Below are 25,487 nucleotides of genomic sequence, written 5' to 3' on the forward strand. Positions count from 1 at the left end.
TAGCTCTACTTTGATATTAGTTGGACTGAAATCTTTCAAATGAAAGTATTGTATCACGTAACAATGACCAGTTTTTTCCATGATTATAAATTCACTTACAGCGTTCACTATTAATAGCTACCAAACAAATACTAAACAAAGTAGCGTCTTTAAATTAAATCTTTATAAGGTTGGTACTTTCGATCATAGTCATGTTTTTCAAACAACCACCGCCAGCTATATGTCAGGTCTGGTACTTCCGGGACTACTCACGCAGTAAGAGAATCATTTAAGACAGCGTTGCTCAAACTGTGGTCATCAAAAGCTCTTGTAGTCCTCTTAGTCCAAAAAGAAAATAAATAAATAAAATACAAGTGAATTGTGTATTACACACTGTAAGTGAGAATCTTAAACAGATATTCATTAGATAAATAGATTTTACAATTTAGTAAAGTGAAGATGATACAAATTGTAATCGCTTATATAGACGTATTTTTATAAAATATTCTTGATACCCTTCAGTATTACAAAATAACTAATGTGTATATATTCTCTTTTAATACTAATATGAAATTAATGAAACTTTAATTAAGAAGTAGAAGATAGTCGCTTAACCGAACTCAGAAGTTCCCGGTGTCCAGAGCTATGGAACAGAGCCTCTATTGCTGAGCCAGGCTAGTTCCTGGCCAAGCTCGGCTACTAAATATAGCTGTCTCTATCCATCAGACGATGGGCTAATTGCCCATCAAATTTCCTTCAGATCCATCTAGTCGTTACCGAGAAATAAAGTACCACACACACACATACATCTGGAGTGAAACTTATGCTCCCTACTTACACTAGGAGCTAATAATTTTTGCAACATAAGTATACTGGTATATAGATGTTCAAAACGTTAAGAAAAAAAATATAAAGTTGCTTTCGAAGGAAACAATAGTGAGATGATTCGTAGAACATTCTGAATAATAAAAGTGGTCCCTACTTGAAAAAAGTTTAAGAACGCTGATTTAATTTATTATAATGCATCGCTTGAAATATAAAATGCCTTATATTACAACAATAGTTCTAGCTGCTGCTTGTTAGGAAACTTGTGTTAGGTTGCATGTAATTCATAGTGAGGTGTACTCCTCGATTGTAGCCAATTAAAGAAGATACACGCTAAAATTGTAACATTTCAGGGAAATTTGAATCGAGCATTACTTTACTTTCTGTTTAAGGTGCAATCAAAAACTACATTGTAATGCGCTTTGGCTTATCATGTTATGTTCTCGCCCAATCACAAATTTCCTAAATATTCTTTGAATAGAGGAAATCTATTTGGTACACTATGAAACTAAACTTTTATATTTTAATTGTATTTTGTTTCCTGCAGATATTGACAATGAAAGAACGAGATGAAGAAACGCAGGACGATCGCCAGGGAAAGATGCTGCTTCATACTGAATATTCTTTGTTGTCACTTCTGCATAATCAAGATGGAGTGATTCATCATCATGGTTTCTTTAAGGTATTCTTTGTGAATTTCATGACTGTCTTGTTAAATATGTCCGAAATAAATTCGAATTATTCTAATTTTGATAGAAACCAAAGTATAAATTGTTTCTATCATAACCAGATCAAAGTGCATACACGAAATAAGCAGAACAAAGTTGTTTCCTTTGTATTTATTGATGGACGCTGCATAATACGTTTCGAAATGAATAAACAATAACATACCTCTGTATCCGATGATGAATTTCGTGATTATTCTTAAATATCAGTCTGCTTTGAGATCTTTCTCAACACCAATAATGGTTGTGGGACTCATTGTTTTACTTAATCATTGTTGAAAGTTGTTGTCCTAGAAAATTGTGAAAGCACAGGATCATTTGGAAAACAATTACTGGTGTATTATTTACTACTCCTGCACTTCTCTTTGAGAAAGTCATCGTTAACGTCTTTTGTAAGTTCTCCTATCTGAATAATAATAATAATAATAATAATAATAATAATAATCAAATGTGGCTTTCTCTTTCTTAAAATTCCATTGAATCTTGACCTAAAATTCACAGTAAACTTTTCACTTCAAATTTTCTAAACACGTAAAAATACGTCCTACACATAGGATTTTATATACTAATTGTTGGCAAAACAAGTTATTGTTGATTTTCGATCTGTCGTAGTGGGTTTTATATGGCGAAATACAATCAGTTATCTTCTCTTCACAACTTAAAAAACTGGAACAAAACAAATAAATGACGTTACTAAAATTACTTGGTCGCAATAGGAATCCATAGTCAAAATTGTGTATATAGGGAGTAATCTATCTTCAAAGTTATATGTACTAAAAATGAATTCAATAAGTGCAGGTGTTTTTACATGTGTACAAAATTTGGAGTGAAAAATTGATAGTGTTTTTTTAAGGCAAGAAAGAAGTTCACAAGAATTCATTAGGAGGAGACAGTTACATCTTTCTTCATTCATATAGAACAACTTGCAGAAACTTCAACGGTAACTTTCTCAACTGAAAACGTACGGAAGGAACAAGTAGTACACCAGTTATCGTTTTTCAGATGATCTTGCGATTTTATAATTTTGTAGGGCAGCAACTTTCAACAAGGATTATGTATTTAAAAAACCTTCGAGTTCTAAAGTCGGTGTTGGTGTTAAGGAAGATCTCACAGCACACCGATACATGCACGAATAATCAGCAAATTCGTCATCAGATACAGAGGTAATTTATTGTTTATTCATCTGTTTTGTTGTGATTTATTTTTCAAAGCATTCTAATTCTGATACTGTGCGATATCTAAAAGTAATTTCTATTTGATGCGATCTTTCCTACAGGAGTGCTCTAACGTGCTCTAGCAGCGGTAATATCAGCATAACATCTATTTAACAGTATCTATTGCTGTATAGTGTTGTCAGTTCAAATCCTGCAAGGTATACATGTTACATACAGTTATAAAGTAGTAGTCGGTTCCGAGTTTCCGTCTCTCTTAGCCTAAGGAGCATAATCGTAGGACGTTAAACTGGAAAATTTCATTTCATTTTCGGTCCCCAGTTAACGCTAGAGTCTGATCTTCTTAATATCAGTATATTAATGTTGTATGAAGACATAAAGGCAAATAAAAACCGTAAATAATAATAAATAAATAAAATAATAATAACGCTCGTATAAAATGCACTACAATTATTTGGAGGGGAGGGGAAGTCAGGGTAATATGTAGAAATTGGATAAGGCTAAAAGCATTGACCGCGATTAATTATAATAGTTTACAGCAAACCATTTCCGTGATTTCCAGAAAAATGTATTCTTCAGCCTTAGGAAGAGCGCCCAGGGCTTTCAGTCAGTCCTATTTCTTAATTTTATCTCCCCCCTCCCCCAAACACACAATCTTCTTTGTAGTGCATTTTATAAAAGCACTGTTTGCGAAACTTTTAAATGGTTATTATATGTTAGTTTTTATTATAATATGTATTCAGATTAAGCAATTTCTTGGTTGGATCTTAGGGGAGGGGATGTTATAGGTGCCTGTGTAGTATATAATTATATTAATTAATAAATCTTGGTTATCAGAATTACGATCTTATAATTCGACAAAAGAGTATTTCTTTTATAGCCCTGTGGAAGGCAATAGTCACTTTCCTCTTATTACAGAAAGGTAAATTAACGAACTTATTTGGTAAATCTGTTGTCAATGCTCCTCAAACTTGTTGATATAAAGTCCTGCAACCAACCTAGCTTCTGTAAGGGTTTGGGTTCGATAAACAGCAGGCGCTCGATGATTATTTCTAACCAATTAATTTTACAGTCAGATAAGCTACAGCGAGAATTATGTTAAAAATATTGTATTGTCATCCGGTTTTAGTTATCCGTATAAAATTTCAGAGCTGTAGTTTGACCGTAACAAGCAAACTAACTGAAAAGTAATATAACAGAAGTTTTGTTTACTAAAGAAAAAAAAAATCAAGTATAATTAGCTTAAGTTATGTGAAGACAAGGAAGTTCATAAAATAAACCTCGGAACTATTTGCTTATTTTTTGTACAAAATAAGTAATGCTTTCTGCACACTTATTCTCAAAATATTATTTTCATGTAGCCAATTTCGTTCGATTATTTTTTCCTTCACATACACGTCTGTTGGTCGTTGTGTTCTCTACTCATTTTACATTATTTTGTACTTCGTATATTTTAAAAGATTTAGTAATCCTAGTATGTACGAAATTAATTCGAAGAGTTAGTTCTATCATTATTTGTTAGTACTGGACGAAAGAATAATTTGATGTTTCATCATTAACGGTGTTAAATAGCTGTGTCATCTTTGTTTTCTTTAATAATTATGTTAATAAAATAACGTGTGTGTGTGTGTCTGTCATCAGCTTTTCGCATAGAAAAGAGTCATGTACCGACACTACATTTGGTACACAAATAGATCTTTACCAGATCCAGTTGCGTACGAAGCCTTTTTTTTTCTTTCTTTCTTTCTTTCTTTCTTCGATTTACAGTTTAAAGGAATATGCGAGGGATTAAAATGTATGCATAAAAGGAGAGGATAAATACTCGGGATGACAGATATTAGTGGTGGAGGATTGGAGTTTTGCGTCCCTTTCAGCAGCGAGATTATATGACTCGTGGACTAACTGCTTAATAAGAATACAATCTACATGAGCTCCTACCGGGAACCGAACCCGGGTCTTCCGTACCTTTACGTTAACCATATAGACACGAGGCGAATATATAGTTTTCGGGGTCGCTAAAATGAATATTGATACTCCCGAAGCCGTTCTTTTAACCTCCATTGTCTTGAGGAAGGGGAATGGGGGAGTGAAAACTTATATATCTAGAATGACCGATATTAAGTGTTAAATTCATAGTTTTCGGGATCGCTAACCTGATTAGTGACAGTCCAGATGGCATTTAAGTTCAAGTTTAGGGAAGAAGTTTATCATTTCTTTGCTTTCAAATATGATATATTGCATAAACATTATCCTTTCCGTTTGAAGAACGTGTTTCAGCAAGTTGATTTTTAAAATATTCTTCTCTTTCCTTTGAAACGTGTTCCCGTAGGGACACTTGTTCGAAAAGGTGTAACAGCTTTTTCTGCCAGCCGTCCTGAGAGAGGTTTTTCCTGGGTTTTCATCATCCACACCAGGCTGGGATGGTACCTAACATAATAGTCCAGGCTGGTTCCTTCTTTCTCCATTCCTTTCCTCCTCTCCAGTTCCCGGGCAGTGTGATCGCCGAGGTGAGACGGGCTAACATGGCCATGGATGCCGAAATCCCAGAAATCTAATTCCTAATCCTAATCCTAGTCTTCGAAACGGACTGTAATTGTCGTATTTTGATATTACTTATTTCTTCTAAAAACCTGAATGTCGTTAGCTTTGTGAAAATTACATTGTGATATATAATTGTCGTACGCATAAATAAAATTTAGTTTGAGTAATATTAAATGTATTTTTTGAGAAGGCAAGGGACGTTTAACTAGATATGAAGAAGAAATCAGTAAAACCAGACCATTAAGATTTCTGTTCGCTTAAAAGGAACATGCTTCCCCACATAACGAGCTAAAACTCAAAGATAGCGTAGGAACTCAACAGCGTTAAGGAAATCATGGCTTAATTCTAACTGTATAGTTGACATATAACTTTCAGTGTTTAGTATAATTTTGACATGGATCCTCATATAGTCGTAACACTTGATATGTTTTACGTGAATATAGCTTTTTAAATAATATGGCAGATAAAAATATTCTCGACCGTTAAATATTCAGGTATTTGAAAATGAATGTATTTGAGCTAATCCTTCAGTTATACATATCCTTTGTGAGATTTAAATTGTATTATTGTACAGGTGTTAGATATTACCTCAGAAACATATATCAGAGACTGAAACTGTATATAATAATTAGGCGGTTAGCATACGCGCCTTTGGCATGGACGACCAGGGTTCAATTCTCGGCGGTAACGCATGTGATTTGGATCCCAGCTGTAGGTACACGTCTCATATAGCCTTACTGCAGAACAGGGTGCTAAACTGCAAATCAGCTGTATGTAATAAACAGTGACTAACTCTCTTGTAAATTTTGGCTTTGCATTCTTAAAAATATTAAAAAGAAATATCAGGCCTTTTCGTTATTATGTGAATTTCTTTTTGTTTGGTGGGTTTCAGCTCAATGTTTCTGGCAGCCAAGGCTATATGAGTTTAACAAAGGATTTACACCACGTATAGTCCCAACGAGAATCGAATTCGAGGCTCTCATCAAAAATGAAAACGTAATCATTTTTCCTCAAAGAGGAACTCTTTGTCAGTCTGGTAACGTGGTTTGACTTACTGCGCAACGAATTCTGCCAATCAGTTTCAGCGCAGAATGTATTGTTGATATACAACGTGTTTCAAAACAAGGCCGACATCGTTTGAGAAGTGATTCCTGACACCAAGATAAAACAAAAAGTATAGACCAACCTGGGTGCATAAATGCTTCCTTTCGAAGTTACAGGCTGCCGAAAACATGAAAAAATGAACTTTAAAGATCCATAGCTCCAGAACTATGGGACCTACCGTAGTCGGGTCAAGACTTCACTTAGGACCTAATACGTGACCTATCCAAAAATACATGTTTCAGAATCCTAATGTACTCACGCAACAATTTTTATAGAGGGAGTTCGGCTACGGGCTTATAATTTGAAGTACTCACCAACCACATTTATAAAAATTGTTGTGAAAGTACCGCAGGAGTCTGAAACTTGGATATTTGGATAGGGCATATATCAGTTCCTAAGTGAAGTCTTAGCCTGACTACGGTAGGTCCCATAGTTTTGGAGCTATAGACCTTTAAAGTTCATTTTTTCATGTTTTCGGCAACCTGTAACTCGAAAGGAAGTATTTGTGCACCCAGGTTGGTCTATACTTTTTGTCTTATCTTGGTGTCAGGAATCACCTCCCAAACGTTGTCCGTGTTGTTTTGAAACACCCTGTATATAGCCGTTATATATTTATTGCTAATTTGTTAACACTTACGTAATATTGTAAAGAGCTCCTTCGTGGCTAAGCGGTTAGCGTGGGAGACCCGGGTTCGATTCGCGGCGGGAGCTCATGTGGTTCGGATTCCACGTTAATAAGTAGGTCCACGTCTCATATAGCCTCGCTGCTGAACGGGACGCTACACTAAAAATCAACTCAACTCAATCAACGCAATATTGTAAGTTTCCAGTAACATATCAGCATTAGTTGTTTTTCAGTTAGGAAAATTGGAATCTTTTCCCAGAATTATCTCCTCCGTGGCTTCGTGGTTGGTGCGCTTACTTTCATGGTTGCTGCTTGATAGTGCCTCTGATTAAGCACGAATAATGGTTCGGATCCAACTTTTGTAGAGGTCCTGTCCGTCATAAGCTCCTGTTGCGTAACGATATAAAGCACAATCAATTAGTCTGTTTTTGCCAATTATATAATTTTTATATTTACTAATGGTGGTTATACGATACATATTTAATATTTATAAAACAAAAGACATCTTACCGTGCACCTTTTTTTTTTTAATGTGGCTACACTGCTAAATGTACATGAAACATACATAAAACACTTTTCAACCTTGTAACGGTTTTTCAAAAAGAGCATTTTTGTCAACTTTGACTATCGACTTTTATCAACTTCGTAGTGGGGAAAGAATTTACGTTGATTTTCCTTCTAAAACATTCTATTAAAGATATTGAATTTTATAGATGAAAAATTCCCATTAACATGCTATATATTAGCTGCCTAGCCAAAGAAGTCATATTAAAAAACAGTCTAGAAAAACCTTGAAACAGTTTTTTAAATCTGTGATGTAAGATAAGATGTCTCGTATCTTTTAAATATGTACAATTTCTATTTCAATGTGGCGCCAATGAAATGATTGTTTAAATTGATGTTCTTTTGTTCCACAGGACTGTGCACTAGAAGAAAGAGAAGCTCCTGACGGCACTCTAGTATACACAGGTCGAGTAAAACATAGATTATGTTTAGTGCTCGATTGTTTATGCTCTCACGATTTCAGTACTCAAAATGTCGACTTAATAAATCTTCAACATTATGTTATTCGAGAAAAGAAATTAAGTGAAAAAGAAGCTATTATTATATTTTATGACACCGTGAGGGTTGTTGAAAGCCTTCATAAAGTAAGTAGTTGTATTTTTCTAGCGTATAAAAAGTTAAGAATTAGAAGAAATTCATACATTTACTTTCAAATCAAAATTATTATATTCTGTAAATCAAGGCTACAATTAAAATTGTCACCTTTGAATAATCGTAAAGATGTAATCAAGGTAGATTATTCAATCAGGGTTAAATATCTATTTGAATATTGGTATTGGTTATTTTGAAAATGGGTGTCACACCATGCCAAATCAGCATATCTGAGTCAATTCAGACTGACTTAATTAGGTAATTTTTCTTTAAAAAAACTCATATTCTTCTGTACCACTTACAAATTAGTTTAAAACTATAGAAGTTAAATAATCCCCAAAATATTTTATTTTGTGTCTCACATTCGTAACTCTAAACAAAGTTAGGTTGAATCCCTTTTAAAAGGTAATACATCGCTTTTTATTTGATGTCTAGTAAATTTCAAATAATATCGTACTACAGAATTAAAGGTATAGACGTTTAATAACGTACAAAGAGTGAAAAAGTGACTGGCTGGACGGGGACTCGAACCCGGGTCTCCGGCATATCGTGCCGATGCGTTAACCACTACGCCACCCAGTTCGCTTACCATAACAGCCACTCACTCTGGAGACCACGTGGGCTGTACCACAGATCCCTGCTGTGATTGGACAACTCTGTGTCCATATGTTGAGGACCTATGGAGAGCACCGACCTCGAGAGTGAGAGTGAGTGGCTGTTCTGGGAACCGGACTGGGTGTACGGTATGCTGGAGGTCCCGGGTTCGCGTCCCGGTCCAGTCACTTTTTCACTCTTTGTACGTTATTGAATTCACATCTATAGTGGATATAGTGTGTTAAAAAATCAGATGTTTCCTCTTTCATTAATATCTATATAAACGTTTACTTTGATTTCGTGTAATGTAAGAACTTAGCTTTACTATATACCGTTGGACTGAGTATTTCATTTCCTTTTAAAGGGTGCTAAAGTGACGTTGTATCCTAATTAGATAGCTGTATGGTAAATACATAACTCAAAATTGAAGCTCTTTTGCGTTTTTCAAATCTCAGAAATGCACACATTAAATGATGTAGAAGACTTGCAGTTTTACGTGTAGTTTTCACTCTAGAAAGCTTTCAGAACCCCCTAGAATGTTAACCATTCATTTCATTGGCTCTTATAGATATTACAGAGAAAACTACACGTTGACGGAAAACCCTCATTCGATAGTTGCATTTTCATGCAAGAATAACGGCCCAATTTCTACTGTCTTCCGAAATTTTTGTGTTCTTCAGTACTAGCAAATACTTGCTGTAAGCAGCGTCAAGTCCTAATTGGTTACTCTGAAAGACTTCTTGAAGTTCTGCTGAGTTTAGACTGGAGAAAGAGATGTATTTTTTTCCAGAGTTTTCAGCAAACACATCACCTATAATGTTAGACGTGTGTAGTTCGTCTAGGAGAGAATCTTTTCTGACCTACCTGGGGTGAATCTTGAATTACCTTAAAATCTAACGAAGATAGATTTTTAACTTCTTTGTACTCTAAAGGACTTCTGTGCTGAAGTTAGGTAATCACAGAAGTTAGGATCCAGCGGCAGTGATAAAAATTCCAGTTTTTGTTTCTTGGTCTCTGTTCCTATTTGTACGAGAAAAGTTTAACAGCAAATCCAATGCTAACATCTTTGCTTACAATAAAATTTTCTGTTTCTATCACATCAACACTTAATAGCCTGGTATCTGTACATTTCAGCATTTCTCGTTTCGCACATCTTGTAGAAAATCAGTTTGCACTTTATAAATAAATCGTTTGCTGCCTTCTTCAGAGTTTCTGTAGGTCTCGTGTTTGGCAGCTTTGCTTGTTGTAGTAGAAATTTAATTACATAGTCCCAAATTTTCAATACCCTCTAAAAACAACTGGCATTTTCCAACCAGCGGACACCGCACAACTGCACAGGAAGTTTTGCACATGCTCTAACCTCAGTAAACTTATCCCGACTAACTGGAAAATTACTGAATAAGTAGTGGAAGTGACGTAGTAGGTTACACTGAATAAGTAGTGGAAGTGAGTAGTAGTTTACACTGAATAAGTAGTGGAATCGATGTAGTAGGCTGCACATATTCCAGTCCAGCTATTCAAGGCAGCATCAAGGATTCATAATGGCTGTACATTAACTCCTTCCCTGTGTTCGTCGGAATTATCTGTCAGGAGTACTTGTTGCACATTCTGCGTTTGACGTAATATTACGTTCTAAAAAGTGTGTACGTATTCGGAGGTGTGTTGTCTGAATAATCCGTCATTTACTAAAAGAATGATTTTTATTTATTTATTTATTTTATGGTAAAGGTTTTAATGTTCTTTACTAGTTATTCTGTGGTAGATGTAGTACAAGAAGATGAAGAGAGAAAAATTCATTGAAAAAATGTCACTGCAGAAATATTTTTGTATGTTTTTGTGGAGAAATTAGTTGATCGTTTTCGCGATTATTCTGTTATGGTGACAAAAGTAAGTAACAATGGCGAGTAAACACAACCTAGAAGATGGTGATATTGCTCCTTATCTGATGAATTCTAGCGATAGTGATTCAGATTGGTCATTCTCTAATGTATCATCTTCTGATTAGAGACTTCTGAAAACGAAACAGCCAAATAGTAGTGATGGAACAACCTGGGCACAGAGTCATACTCCTATGTTTCCCGAGGTGTTTTGTGAAAATAGTGGTGTTCAAGTTAAGGTAAACGATAAGGGTGATACCCTGGAATTGTTGAAACTTTTTATTTTATGGTGCTTGAAACAAATAGATATGCACAAAATACTTTGACAGAAAAATTTGCACTGAAGGAACAAAGTAGACTTGGAACGATGTAAATGAGATGTGGTTATACTTGCAATTTTGATCTTGCAAGCAGTCTTCGTAACCCCATCCCTAGGGGTTCTGCCTGCCCCATGCTGATGAAGGACCTCCATGGACTTATACGGCATTGGGTGTGTCCTTATTCACATCAGCGACCTTGAAAACTATGGATTCGAAATGAATATCGGTTAGTTTCGATTATTTTTACGTCACCTCTTCTCACCTCCCCCCTGGGTACAAGGAGTGTCTTATCCACGTAGATTTAATTTACATGTCTTACGTCATCAGCGTGCAAAGTTTGGTTGAAATTCTTACAGACGTTCCAGAGTTATTCTGAAACATTTCTGTACAAAACTGTGATGATTTTTTAAAGGAATTACATAGATAAGGACAAGTCTTATTCCGGAAATTACAGTCAAGAGGTTAAAGATATTTCTGTCATTTTCAGTTGTTTTACATTTATCAGAACAGAAACGTTCGAATACACTTCAAATTTTTCCCTGACATTCCCTGATCATTTTTAATTTCCCTGACTTTCCAGTTTGTAGGAATTCTGAATTATCCCGAGAAATTTAAATTGGAACGGGTTATATGTCATGTGTGTAAACTTAGACCCGTATAGCGTAGTCGCTAACGTTCTCGCCTTTGGTTCAAATGGTTCCGGGTTCGATTCCTGATGATGTAAAGATATAACAGATTTTTTAGGCCAACCATCCTAAGTAAGTTTTCTTGGATTTCCTCATTCACACCAAGCGAATGCCGGGATGGTACCTAACATAAAATGGTGCCAAGCTACTTCCTTTCATTCCCTTCCCTTATCCGAGTAGTGTGATCACCGAGGGACGTCATCCCTCATATGTGACGGGCTGACATGGCCATAGATGCCGATAGCCTACAAATCTAATTCCTAATCCTAACGGGAGTTAAATACGTGTCATTCGGAGAGAGCTGGTATATCCTGTGCACCTGTATTCAGGGAAATGGAAGAATTTCTAGAGACGTATTCTGCGTAATAGGTAACGCAATGGACATTCAAGAATTGCCACCGATGAAAACATGACGGCAGAACTTGCGGCAATCATTGTGAAGAGCTCTAAACGCAATACTAGATGGTTATCATTTGTACCAGATGTAAGGTACATTTCTGGTTGGTTTTGTTTTTACCGTTCCTTTTAATACGGAGGTTATCAAAGACATAGAATTCGAATCACATAATCCACACTGGCAATTTCCGGCACTTCTGCCCAAAACACGCGATTGCTTTCACGATGGAACTCTTGTGTTCATATTCAGATGCTGCATAACAACCATTAGCATCCATACAAGCGATTGCAACAGTACGTAAACAAGGATGACACTGATAGATGGATGCAGTTCACATAAGGAGCATTGATTCGATGCAGTAAGTATACCTTGTTATTCCTGTGCGTGTATTGTGTAACAATGAATCCATGTGTCTCGAGTGAGGTCAATAAACAAATGCATTGTTATTTTCCGATATCAACCTATCGTGAAGAGATTCCAGTGCAGCAGTTGGTGAGACCAAGGTCATGATGTGTACATAAGACTTTTCAGCCTGTATCCGTGTATGGCGCATTGACTGCTAAACTATACGTAAACATCCCCTGGGAACATGTCTCCTCACTGGTGAATCCTGAAGGAGAGGTTTTATTTATTTTCTTATCAACCTGAGAGGTCAGAATGTGATTGGATCAATAATATTTCGAAAGTTTGATCGGTTGGCATCTACCGATTGAGTGACCATCTTATTCACCAGATCTGTCATTCTCTGTGCCTCGAGTGCCATCTGCCGTGCAACATGGACGTGACATTGATGAAAATGTACGATTCTTAATCCCACCTTCGACGGTTCATGTCTGTTAAACAAAGAACATAGGTCACAAGATATTTTCACATTTTCTAAAACCATATATCAACTTTCAAGTTGACCGTCATGATGGCCATACCCATTACCATATTCAACCTTTGATATCTATCTTTCACCTTATTATCAAATTACAAGGTTTTCTAGACTGTTGTCTCCCCCTGTATTTTGTAAATGTGACTCATTACAAATATGTTACTAGCAAAAGTGAAAATTATAATTTTATTTTCGTAGATTGAAAGGAAAAACATATTGAACATAATTCTAAGTTTATTAATTTGTAGCTAATTGAAATATCTGTAATATTCTTCTGTTGCATAATTTGCTTAGTATTTATACAGAGTGTTGGTGAGGAAGTGCAGATGTTTTGGGAGGTGCTAGGGAAGGTCATAGTAAGCCAAAAACTTTTATGAACATATTATCTATTCCCTCTGGTTTCTGAGGTAGAGGGTACCTTTTCAGTCCCTGAAACTTGCTGAGTTTCAGTTAATTGCGTATAGCATAACGTTTAGTTAGTGTAAAGACGAAAATTATATATCATTCGAAAGGTACTAAGTAAGTTTTCCGACGATGTACAGATTATTGCAAATATGCCTAAAGGAAAAACTGGGTTGGTACTTCAATCTATATCGAGGATGTTAAAGATTCACATTGTTGGCGTGAACAGTAGTCGGGAAAAACATAATGTAACTGTACCCCCGGTAAAAGCAATATTGCTTGGGCTTTGCGACTATTTATTTCAATAATGTTATTTAATAATAATAATAATTTACTTAATTGTAATAATAATTAATTTACATTAACAGTGTCATGGGAATTTTTTAATGTTAAATACAAAACAGAAATGGCGAAATACAAAAATACAATATGTACAAAAATAGAAAGGTAGTGAAAATGTAATTGGACACAGTTTCTGCAGTACAGTAGAAAGGCAAATTCAGTAAAATTAGATACAGTAGATACCAAACAGAAATCAACGTCGGGATTTCCGATACAGTTTCAGGTATGTGATCAAAGAATTTTTTCAAAAATATCACCATCTTCTTCGATGCATTTTGCAGTACGGGTCTTGTCTTGTCGCCCGTCTGATGCCGTCTATGGGCTGCGTGATAGTGAATACCTGGACAATGTTCTGTACCAGTCTCTCTCTTGAGTTAAATCTTTGTACACAATGTCCTTCAACCACCTCCATAAGCAAAAATCCGTAGGTATTAGGTCGGGTGAACGAGGTGCCATTTAACTGGTCCACCCGACCGACTCATTGATTTAGAAATTTTGATCAAGATACTGATGTACAACGTGGGTAGCGTAAGATGGTGCTCCGTAATGTGGTGTATTAATCACAACGTAGTTGGAAGACGGATATCCTCTGGCAGTCTTCATAAGTTATCACGTAGGAACTGCAAGTAGGCCTCACTGGTCAAACACTGGAGCAGGAAAAAGGGACCAATAACCCCAGTGTACACATTTATCGCAAATAGTTCTTGATAATTTCTTACTATCATCACCTAGGATTTTCGTGACTCCAGCAATGTGCGTTTCGGAGTCCAGGTGAAAGTGCCCTCATCAGTAAGCAGAATGAATGGTAAAACATTAGAGTGCACCTGTATCCATTCACAAAACGCAACACGTTGTTCACTGTCCATGGATAGAGATGCTGCATGCGTTGAAGATGAAATAGATAAAGCCCGTCTCATCGAAGTATACCATGTACATGTCGGAGAAGTTCAAACCGACGCGAAATCCTTCTAACACTTGTTGGACTTTGCTGTACAGCCTGAATAATGTCTTCGTCTTGGTCAGAGATATATCTGAAGCCTGCTCCGACGTTACCCGTACACTGGGAACTTCACCAGTTTCAAGTAGTTGATCATACACACGTGAGAACCCGCGTGAATTGGGAATTCTACGGTTAGAAAATCGATGGTATTTCTGTACCGCAGCTGTGCAACTGCCATGTCAAAGCCCACGGACGTGTAGACGGTTTCAGAACAAGAGAACCCCAGTTTTTGCACGGAACACACACACGGCTCTCTTCCTTACCAACAGGCCATAAATCTAAGAAAACAATAGGCGATCCTCGGTTAGGAGGAGGAACAGAAGTTGCCAAACGTTCCCTTCACTCCAGATTTCTTTTATTTAATTTATCACAAAAAGAAATAACATTGTGTTTATTTCTCACTTGTTTTCCTGTCTTTTTTTCTCCTTCTTGTTTCTTCTTCTACCTTATGACATCTCAAATCTGACAACTACCAACCACCATCTTAACAACGATTGGGTTGCCCTTTGGGTAGTGGTGTGAGACAAGGCTATTATGTTTTGAAACGGACAATACAGCATGTCTGCATGTATGAATATGAACGGCATTCTACTTAAAACTTTTCCTTACGCACTACAATTTCAGGAATCCTGATATAAATGTATAAATCACCTCCTCGTGGTCACCATATGTACCTAATAGCTTATAAACTAGATTTAACAGTATCTGTACTGCACACCATGCTTAAATGAAGAATGATATACGTATTTTGCAGTAACAAACAAACAAGGGTGGTACCATATCAAGTCAGGCTACGTTAAGATGTATGAAGTGTTTATGTGTAGTAGAGATAGTAGACTAGTAGAATTTTACAAATCCTGCCAATGTACTATGATGGGTGAACCGGTGTAATCTGTTCTTTCTGTGGTGTACTTGAGTGCATGTTTTATTTTACTGCCATCTGTTCACAAACGTAACTGATGGTTATGTAGACGTGTCGAGACTTTTTAGGACAACTATTTTACATTGTTTTCTGTATTTTAATGTTCGTATGTTACTGTAATGATATTTCGATGACACTGTTATTGTAAATCAATTATTATTGCAATTAAATAAATTATTATTGAATTACAAATTGTTACATAACATTATTGAAATAAATAGTCGCAAGGCCCAAGAAATGTTGCTTTTACCGGCGTACAAGTTACATTATGATTTTTTTCTCGACTACTGTTCACGTCAACGCATGAATCTTTGACAACATTCTCGGTATAAAGTGTAATATCCAACCATTTTTTTCCCATTTCTCTAGTGATAGTGTTTCCACTCAATAATTGGAGATAATTTTTTTTTTTTTTTTTTTTTTTTTAATAGTAATTTTCGAGGGAAATACTAAAATTTTCCCTCTGTTACTTCCCTGCTTTAGACATACGTGCAAAATCTATACACCATCAGAAAACTTACTTCGTTATCTTTCGAATGAGATATAATTTTCGTCTTTACACCAACTACAGGGTATACTATACGCAATTAACTGAAACTCAGCAGGTTTCAGGGGCTGAAAAGGAACACCCCTATCCCGGAAATTAGGGAAAATAGATCATATGTTCATATAAACTTTTTGGCTTAGTATGACCTCTAGCACATCCCAAAATATCTACACATTCCCACGGTCTATATTATATATATATATATATATATATATATATATATATATATATATATATATATATATATATATATATATATATTCATTTGCATTAACTCTGTCTCATTCCATTTTTATGTGTTGTTATTTACAGAAGAATATAGTACATCGTGATCTTAAACTAGGAAATCTTGTTTTAAACCGCCATACATGGAAAGTAACGATAACAAATTTCTGTTTGGGAAAGCATTTAGGAAGTGAAAATGATCTGTTGAAAGATCAGCGTGGTTCCCCTGCATACATATCTCCCGATGTACTCTGTGGTAAACCTTACTTAGGTAGGTTTTAAATTTAATTGTTGGATTTACGATGCATTACAGTATTCTAAAAATAAGTATCAAAATTATAAGAGAAAAATTTAAGTGGCTTGCAGTACGTAGGAAACAGCAAGGTATGCTCAAGAGTTCTTCCTACCTATATAGGGTGTTCGGAAACAACACGAAACACCTAAGTGCACAAATGCGTCATTTCCGACTTACAGCCCACAGAAAATTGATCGAAGCGATATATAAAGAGCTATAGCTCGAGAATGAAATTTTGGAGTTGGTTTAAAGAATATAGTGATTATTTTGAGCCTAGATTTCATTAATGGGTTTGGAAAGTGTGTCAGTTTTCAGTTTCTCATCTATTATTTTTCGTTTGTAGAACTCACGAATTTCCGTCCATGCTTTGAGGCTAACCTTATTCCGCATCATTGGTGCATTAAGGAAATCTAGAACCAAAATAATCGCAATGTTTTTTTAACATTTCGTATTCGAGTTCCGAGACGGGCTATAGCTCCAAAATGACCAGTTTGTGCTTTTTTGTTGATTATTTTTTCTTTTTGTTTTTTAATGTTTTCGTGGAAGGGTTTATTTTCCAAAGTGTTTTGGTATTATTTCCTAATACTCTATATAAGACATCTGAAAATTGTGATAAATTATTATTCTTGTTAATTGCACGGCATTATATAGAAAAGAGTAACCCACAAAAATTGGCAAATCAAATTAACATCACCACGGGATGGAGAGAAGTCTCTTTCGTGAAAATTTGAAGAAATTGGACTTAGGTGATAATTAAAATAACTTACGTGAACATCTTCAAATTTTATGCACGTAGAAATTTTAATGCTATTGAACTTGACAGAAAGAGTTGTCAAATTCAGCTTTATGTGAGTTGATATGTTTCTGCATAAATCCGCCCAAATAGCAACTTTAGTAATACACAATACTTAATGAGGGTAATAAAAATTAGACGTAAGATACTTTAATGCATTTTGTTAATACACAATACTTAATGAGGGTAATAAAAATTAGACGTAAGATACTTTAATGCATTTTGTTAAATTGTTCATCAACATAACATGTATAAAAGACTGTATTTCATGTAATCTTCAATACGAGACATGTCTTCGTAGCTACAAACACTTTAAGCACACATCACAGCAGCGACACTAGTTCCTGATGATATTGATTATTGAAACAAATTTGACTGTCGATGTTCCATGTAATGTAGAAGACATGTTACACAATTTTGTTCTAATGTATTTCATAGTTCTTACATTCAGTATATTTTTCATTGATGTATAATCCGTACAAAATTCTGACAATGATAAATTATTCACAAAGAGAAGTTCCGTGTTTCAATGTTTCACAGTAGTAAAGACAGTTCTCACCATCTTGAAGAAACACTATACAATTATTGCTTCAGATTCATATTGCGTTAAGATCCATAACTTCCCTGGAAAATTGTCGAAGTTCATTCTTGAAATTTTGCAGAATATAATTCGTAAGGGAGTTCACAAAGCACTTCGTTCTTGTTTCATTGTATAAATTATAGTAAAAATGCAGTGGTTAAATAGTTGGTTGATACTTACACAAACCTATTTATTTATTTATTTATTTATTGCCTAGGATCTGGAAAAGATTAAAATACATATAATTGTAAATAGATTCAAATGTTTAAGCATAATATAATAAATAAGAACGAATGTACTGAGAAAATTAGATTCACTTACTTCTGATTGGATTACAGTAGTTAAGAATAAAGTCCAATGGCAGACTTCTGACTTTCTGACAATGAACTTTTTGGTTTTGAGTCATAGAGTGAGTTCATAACATGTGTTCAGCTTTCATTCCTCAAATATATATTTCTGAAGAAAGTTTATTTCGGATTCTACGTTTCATCAAAACTTATATTGGGCACAGTACATGAAAGAATATACTCCCTGATGAATGAACCACCAGATCTCCGAAGCCTTTGAGCCAAGGAATTTTAAATAAATATCCTTCTTAAACTTAAGACTGTGGGTAAAACAGGTTTTGTGAAATTAGACCTCTAATGGCAAAAAAATAAATAAATGAAAGGAAAAAGTTACAGTTTTTTATATTTCATTTGAGTGTCGAAAGTCTTTCGGCAAGGAACTTGAAATTTTGTATAAATATTTTTACAACTTACACCGTAGACATTGTGTTCTGTAAAGTTGTTCCTTATTGCAGTGAGTATCATATATGAGGTATGATTCGTTTGCCGGCTTTCTGTATCAAAGTTAGTGTGTTATGAATATGTAACTACAGTATTGACTTGGTGTTCAACTGAAACCTCCGGCGAAAGAATCATAGTTGCAGAGGTGTAATGAATCAAGAGTGGGATAGTGTATTGGCCATTAAAAATTGAAAATAAACTAGAATCTGTTAAAATCATATTTATGTTTGTTTGAAGTAAATATCACGTAAACTACGTTAATTTCTTCCAGGTAAACCATCCGATATGTGGGCTTTGGGTGTAGTACTTTTTACCATGTTATATGGGCAGTTTCCTTTTTATGACTCCAGCCCAACTCAATTATTCAATAAAATAAAAGCCGCCGAATATACGATTCCGTGGTGAGTACAATAAAGTGTTTTTATTTAACCTAAAGTGCAATTTGAACATTGGAATAAAGCCGAAAGGGATTAAAATGACATATTATGGACTTGTGCAATTTTGTGTAATTATTAACTTAGTAATATTTCCAGTTTGTTTTGTCATTTTACTTTTGTTGTGAAAATTTGTCGTATTGCAGGGTGGTAACTCCTTGCGATAACTTAGAATTATACTGTAATTTATGTCATTTGGAAAAACTGTGAACTATCCACAAGTCAGTAGTCTTACCATTACATTTACATTCAGTGGATTGTAAGAGTTTTAATATATTTCGGATGCTGGTTCCTCTCCTTCTTCCGTTGTTCTTCAACTTTTTTTTTTGGGGGGGGGGGGGAAGTAGAAAGATTAAAGCCGAATTTCACACAAGTAATCAGTCACACCTAAGTTCCAATTTCGACTCTTTCCGTGATACTATCGATGCTTTCTCCATTCGTGGCTATTGCTAATATGAAAGTGGATATATTAATAATTTGAAAAGCAGAAAATAAAATCTTCTGATGTGTAGGATTTCTTCCATCCATACAAGAAAATATGAATAAACTGTTGAAGAGCAAACATGAGTAACTTACGATGGTGAATAGTACTGATAAGGAAGAAAACCCGTATAACAGATAAAGTGTAGCATATTAAAATTATTTATAAAGCAGTTCTGTTTTCTTCAAAGTTTAAATTTTTCATAATTTACCTGTGCAAGTATAAGTAAGATAAACGTGCAAACACCCAGGGTAGAATCAATACCTACTTAGGCACCGACGAGAAGCAACAACTGAGGTCCCTGTCATGTTTTATAATGTTCAATTCAAAACAAAAATAATAAAAATTCAACCCTTCCTACCCACACAAGCTTCTCCATTGCAAAATTTACATTATGAAGTATTTTTCTACATTTTTATGTGGCAGAATCATGTTTTAGGCCATCAGAGTTAATATTTTATAGTATCTCAAGTTCGCTGCTTATTAAACGCAATGATTTAATCGCGATTGTGCCATGCCATTACTTATTTCATTCTTTACTAAATTCGTTTTAGAAAATGAAATTCACCACAGGTGTTAGTACTCATTATTGAACGAAAAATCGTAACACCAATGAATTAAAACTAGATTCAATAGCGATCTTAGTTTAACCAAATTTTTTGTAAGAAAGTTTTAAAACAACAATCTACGAAATTGAATTAAGCTTTTTAACATTATTCTAAGTTGTTTTCTCATAGTATTTTTACAAAATACTAGCTGAAATGCCCGTTCTTTGTACGGGGAGAATAGATTTATAGAAGATATTTGAATTTCCTTCCCCGTAGAATATTTATTTCAATAAAAGCGTAATAAAAGTACAGAAGATACTCTACTTTTGCCATATATATTGAAATATCTTACCCTCACAGAATACACCTCTAATCAAATTGATATGAATAAAAAATCCAACCTGAAGTGGGTACTATGTATCTTCCAAAAGTCATTTCAAACAGGTCAGACATTTTCCCTCCCCGAAGACTGTGAATTCGATACAAATCTCAGTAATTTTTAACATTTTATTTTGTACACACTCCCGCTCTTCTGCCGCTGGGAATTAACTTGGATTTAAACGACATTGGGAGCGTCATTCATTTCAGCAACCTCGAAACATATATGGATTTCACATTAATATCAGTCGTTTTGCATTAATTTTACATGTCACTCCTAACTCCCACCCTTTGGGGTGTCTCATTCCCACATTTTTTTTTCTTCAGATTAAACATCATTTGTATACCATGTTTGGTTAAACATCCGAAGATGTATGTATATAGATATGCGACCAATGCCTTGGACGTTGCCCCTGTATATTCTCAATCCAACTGACATTTTCGTTCATACCTAAACTTGGGTTAACTGTCATCGCTGCTGTAACCTAATAGCTTGACGAACCCAAATTATGGATTCGACACTAATCTCAGTCATTTAAGACATTTTATTTTTCACCTTTTCTCACCCTCGTACCGATAGGGGCTAAACTTGGACTTCAACGCAATTGGGAATGTAATTATTAATCTCAGAACTATGGATTTGACATTATTAATATCGATCGTTTTCAATTATTTTTACATGTCAACCCCTTTCCTTCATCCTAGGGATGCTAATAGGGGTGCAACCAATCAACTTAAGGACCCCGAAAACTGTGGATTCGATACTAATGTCGGTCGCCGTTGATTAGGTTTTTCATGTCACCGTAACCCCCTTCCCCAGGGGTACTAACGGGGCTGAACTTGGGCTTAAACGCCATCTGGAGTGTCGCTATTCATCTCACTAACCCCAAAACTTATGGACCCCACATTAATGTCGGTCGTTTTCTATCATTTTTATGTTGCCCCTTCCGTTCTCCCTAGGTGTGTTAGGGGATCTTACCCCTGCTGAGTCTGAAATTGAAAAGGACATAGGAATTGTCACCAGTCAACGTAGAGACCCCGAAAACTATAGATTCGACACTAACCTCAGTCATTCTTTTTATCATTTTTATGTCTGTCAATTCCACTCTCCCCTAGGAGTGCTAAGGGAGTCTTGTACCCACTGAGAGCTGAACTTGAACTTAAATGCTATAGGGAGTGTTATTATTTGTCTATGCGAGCCCGAAAACTGTGGATTTGACAACAATATCGGTCATTTTCTATCACTTCTGTGTGTCTTCCCCTCCCCTCCCGCTAGGAGTGCTAGGGGTCTTACCCCACTGGGAGCTGACCTTGGACTTAAGGGCCACCTAAACGTCACCAATCAACTTTTTGATCCCGAAAACTATGATTCGACAATAATATCGGTCATATTCAATTATTTTTATGTCACCATACCCTCCTCCCTCAGGAGTACTAATGCGAGCTGAATTTGGATTTAAACGGCATCGAAATCGTCACTGTTCGTCTCAGCTTTCAAAAACTATGGATTCGACACTAATATCGGGTGTTTTCGATCATTTTTGTATGTCGTCGTCTTACTTCCTCTAAGTGTGGTGGAAGACACTACTCTTTTTCAGACTGCAAGTAATGTGTGTACCAAGTTTAGTTAAAATTGCTTCAGGCGTTCCAGAATTATGGTGGAACACAAATATACACACACACATATCTATTTTTGTATATATATATATTAGAGCTATGTAATATCTTAAGCGGTCTATGTAGAGCACTGCTATTTTGTTTGGTGTATTTATTAAGTAAAAATAATAAGAAAACAGGGCCACCGAGTTAGCCATTACCTTTTTTCAATAAAATGGCTCTGCAAGTAGCATATAACAATGAAGGCCTCTACGACTGCTCGATTCGTTTAGAATGTCTTCCTTAAACTGTCGTTTCTATGTTAAAAATGTTTTATATATATATATATATATATATATATATATATATATATATAACGCTCAAAGTAGATTAATTTTCTAATTTTTGTGTAGGAGGCTTCTTTTGATAATAAGAAATAGCGTTATTTATTAGGGCACCATCCACTTTTTCTTTTTTTGATTGTTATTGTCAGTTCTAAGATAATGAATTTGTTTTCTTTATTAATATTATAGGTTAGACACTCGATTTCAAGTGTAAAACGCGAAATACGCCTGATCGCTAGTGTAAGGGACTGGAAGATTTGTGAAGAAAGTAATCGAAAGAATGCAATTAAAATCTACGCTTAACAATAGTCCTGCAATAGCATGATAGAAAAATATTCCTTATAAGCAACTTCGAATCTATGCTAAGAACATTATAGAAGATCACAAAGGATTTAATGCTACTTCTGTGGATAAAGCTGCACAATACAAAATAATGTGTTTGAAAGGAAGAATTAGCTAAGAATTCCGCATATTCGACAACAAGATGGCTGTTTGATCATTTAGGAAGGTGGTCGAGAACAAATTCCCTGTTCTAATAGAGTTGTATGTATGATAACTGAAACATTATTGTATGTATGATAATTCGTGACGCGAAAAATATACATTTCTGGTAGTTGGGAACAAGGAAGAAAGAAAAAAAACGAAAAGAAATTAGATGATGTAGCAAAATAATGAATGAGAGAAAATTAGATTGAAAAGTACACAAGGGAGCAGGCGTTATTGAATCCCAACTGCCAGCTATGAAATCTTTAAAGAACGAAGGTAATAGCACACCGTATAGAAAAGGATGTTTTATTATTATTATTATTATTATTATTATTATTATTATTATTATTATTATTATTATTATTATTATTATTATTATTATTATTATTATTACTATATAGATTCATTTCTTTCTGAAGTGTGCTCTGTTTTAATGATTTCCGTCTCTTTTAGCCTAAAGGTTAAACTTAAAAAAAAAGAAAAGAAAACTAAGGAAAAGAAAAAAATAATGATTTGTTTGTGCTAAAAATTGCTTGTCTAGTGATGAAGCTATACCTAGGTATATATATATATATATATATATATATATATATATATATATATATATATAACCTTGGGATTCGTCGAGCCATGGATATCGCCATACCTTCTTTCCTCGCATCATTCTATGACTCACGAGAACTAATTGGATCTCTTCTTCAACAGGAGGACTCAATTCGAGATGTACAAGAATGCATCGATAAATGGACTAGTCTGGTTGAAATGGATCCCCCACCTAACGACAAAAGACATGTTCAGTCTGTTTGGGATGAACCTATAGTCAAGCTTCGTTTATCTTTACTCCTATCATCAACTAATAACCCAGATGACAAAGCCAGGCTGTTAGCTGTCTCCTCCTCCAAAAACGGAGCATGGCTTCAAGCCCTACCTTCTCACACACTCGGCCTACACCTTTCTAATGAGAGCTTTCGTATTGCTAGAGCTCTGCGCTTAGGTGCTAATATTTGTGAGCCTCACTACTGTCCTGCTTGCAACGCATATGTTGATAATAAAGGATTACATGGTCTTTCATGTTGCGGGAAGACACTCTCGACATCATTTGTAGAGCCCTCGTATCAGCGGGAGTTCCTTCAATAAAAGAACCAAATGGTTGTTGCCGCTCTGATGGTAAAACGCCTGATGGCATGACCTTGGTACGGTGTAAAAATGGAAAAGCACTAGTCTGGGATTTCACGTGTTCCGATACGTTTGCTCCTTCCAACTTACCCCATTCTTCAATTCAGGTAGGTCTCGTCGCCGCTCACAGAGAATCAGACAAAAGACTAAAATACTCAAACCTATTGGACAAATATTGGTTTGTAACAGTAGCAATAGAAACCAGTGGGTCTTGGGGTCACGAAGGATCTAATTTCATTAATGAAGTTGGTCATTGAATAGCAATCAAAACTGGTGACCCCCGAGCTACTGCATTCCTTTTCCAACGTATCAGCATCGCCATCCAGCGCGGAAATGTGTCATCGATCTTAGGCACATTACCTCCTGGTAAAGAACTGGACGAGATTTTTCAACTATAATCCACAATAAGACGGAAGTAGAGACATCCTAGGAGGCTGACAACCACTTTGACTATGTTCATGAAGAATGTTTTGAATCCACTTTGGATAAATATAAATTCTTGGAAGTCATGGCTAATACCGGTAACTTTGGGAGTGGTAGCAACATTATTCACAGATTTTACGTTGTTGCTCAAAATCGTTAAAGACCCGAAAGATATTGTTGTCAAGTTGTCCGATGTTTATTTTGGAACAAATATGATGGCTACAGATAATATATGTACTCTTAGATGTGCTTATAAGGAAGAAATAATGTCCGTATTCTTAAACCTAATATATTTCTAAGATCAAAGATGCATGCATATAGAACGGAGGTGCCTATAACTCGATATAACTTCCAAATTAATGTTATATTTGTTCTGTGTTTCTTCTTTTAAAGTAGATTAATCAGTGTATTTCAGCATATTTTCATGTTTCTTTTTGATCAAGGTAGTTCAATATTGTTTCGTATTTATTTTTGATTCAACCAGATGAATCAACTTCTACAAATTACAAATTTTTTAATAAACGCAAGTTAATAAACCACATTTAAAGTATATATATATATATAATATTCTGTAATCACTAAATCATGAGTTTGTTAAAAATAATTACTTATTAATGCAACTAAGTAGTTTATATCACCAAAACTTTTTCTATTATAAGTGCACCTATGTACTTCTACATCTACATACTTACGAGTAATTATATTTCTTAAATGTTGCAGTTATCCTTATTTTATGTCTTCAGCTGTACAAGCAGCTGTATTTTATTTATTTATTTATTTATTTATTGAACAATTTCCCAGATACAGCATAACTTTGCAATTTTACACAGGGACATGCTAACAAAAGAAA

At 35.1% G+C, this 25,487-nt stretch overlaps 1 protein-coding gene across 1 annotated transcript in view; it reads left to right on the top strand.

Moving 5' to 3' along the window:
• Positions 1-25,487, top strand: part of LOC145661922 (uncharacterized) — a 58,825-nt gene that overhangs the window by 12,184 nt on the left and 21,154 nt on the right. Inside the window, exons 4-7 of the mRNA XM_081727272.1 lie at positions 1,352-1,486; positions 7,889-8,119; positions 16,403-16,586; positions 19,043-19,172. Coding sequence (XP_081583398.1) covers positions 1,352-1,486; positions 7,889-8,119; positions 16,403-16,586; positions 19,043-19,172 — 680 coding nt within the window. The remainder of the gene's footprint in view (positions 1-1,351; positions 1,487-7,888; positions 8,120-16,402; positions 16,587-19,042; positions 19,173-25,487) is intronic.

Source organism: Thermobia domestica, chromosome 1 (genome assembly GCF_964235325.1).
Source record: "Thermobia domestica chromosome 1, izTheDome1.hap1.1, whole genome shotgun sequence".
Classification (NCBI taxonomy): domain Eukaryota; kingdom Metazoa; phylum Arthropoda; class Insecta; order Zygentoma; family Lepismatidae; genus Thermobia; species Thermobia domestica.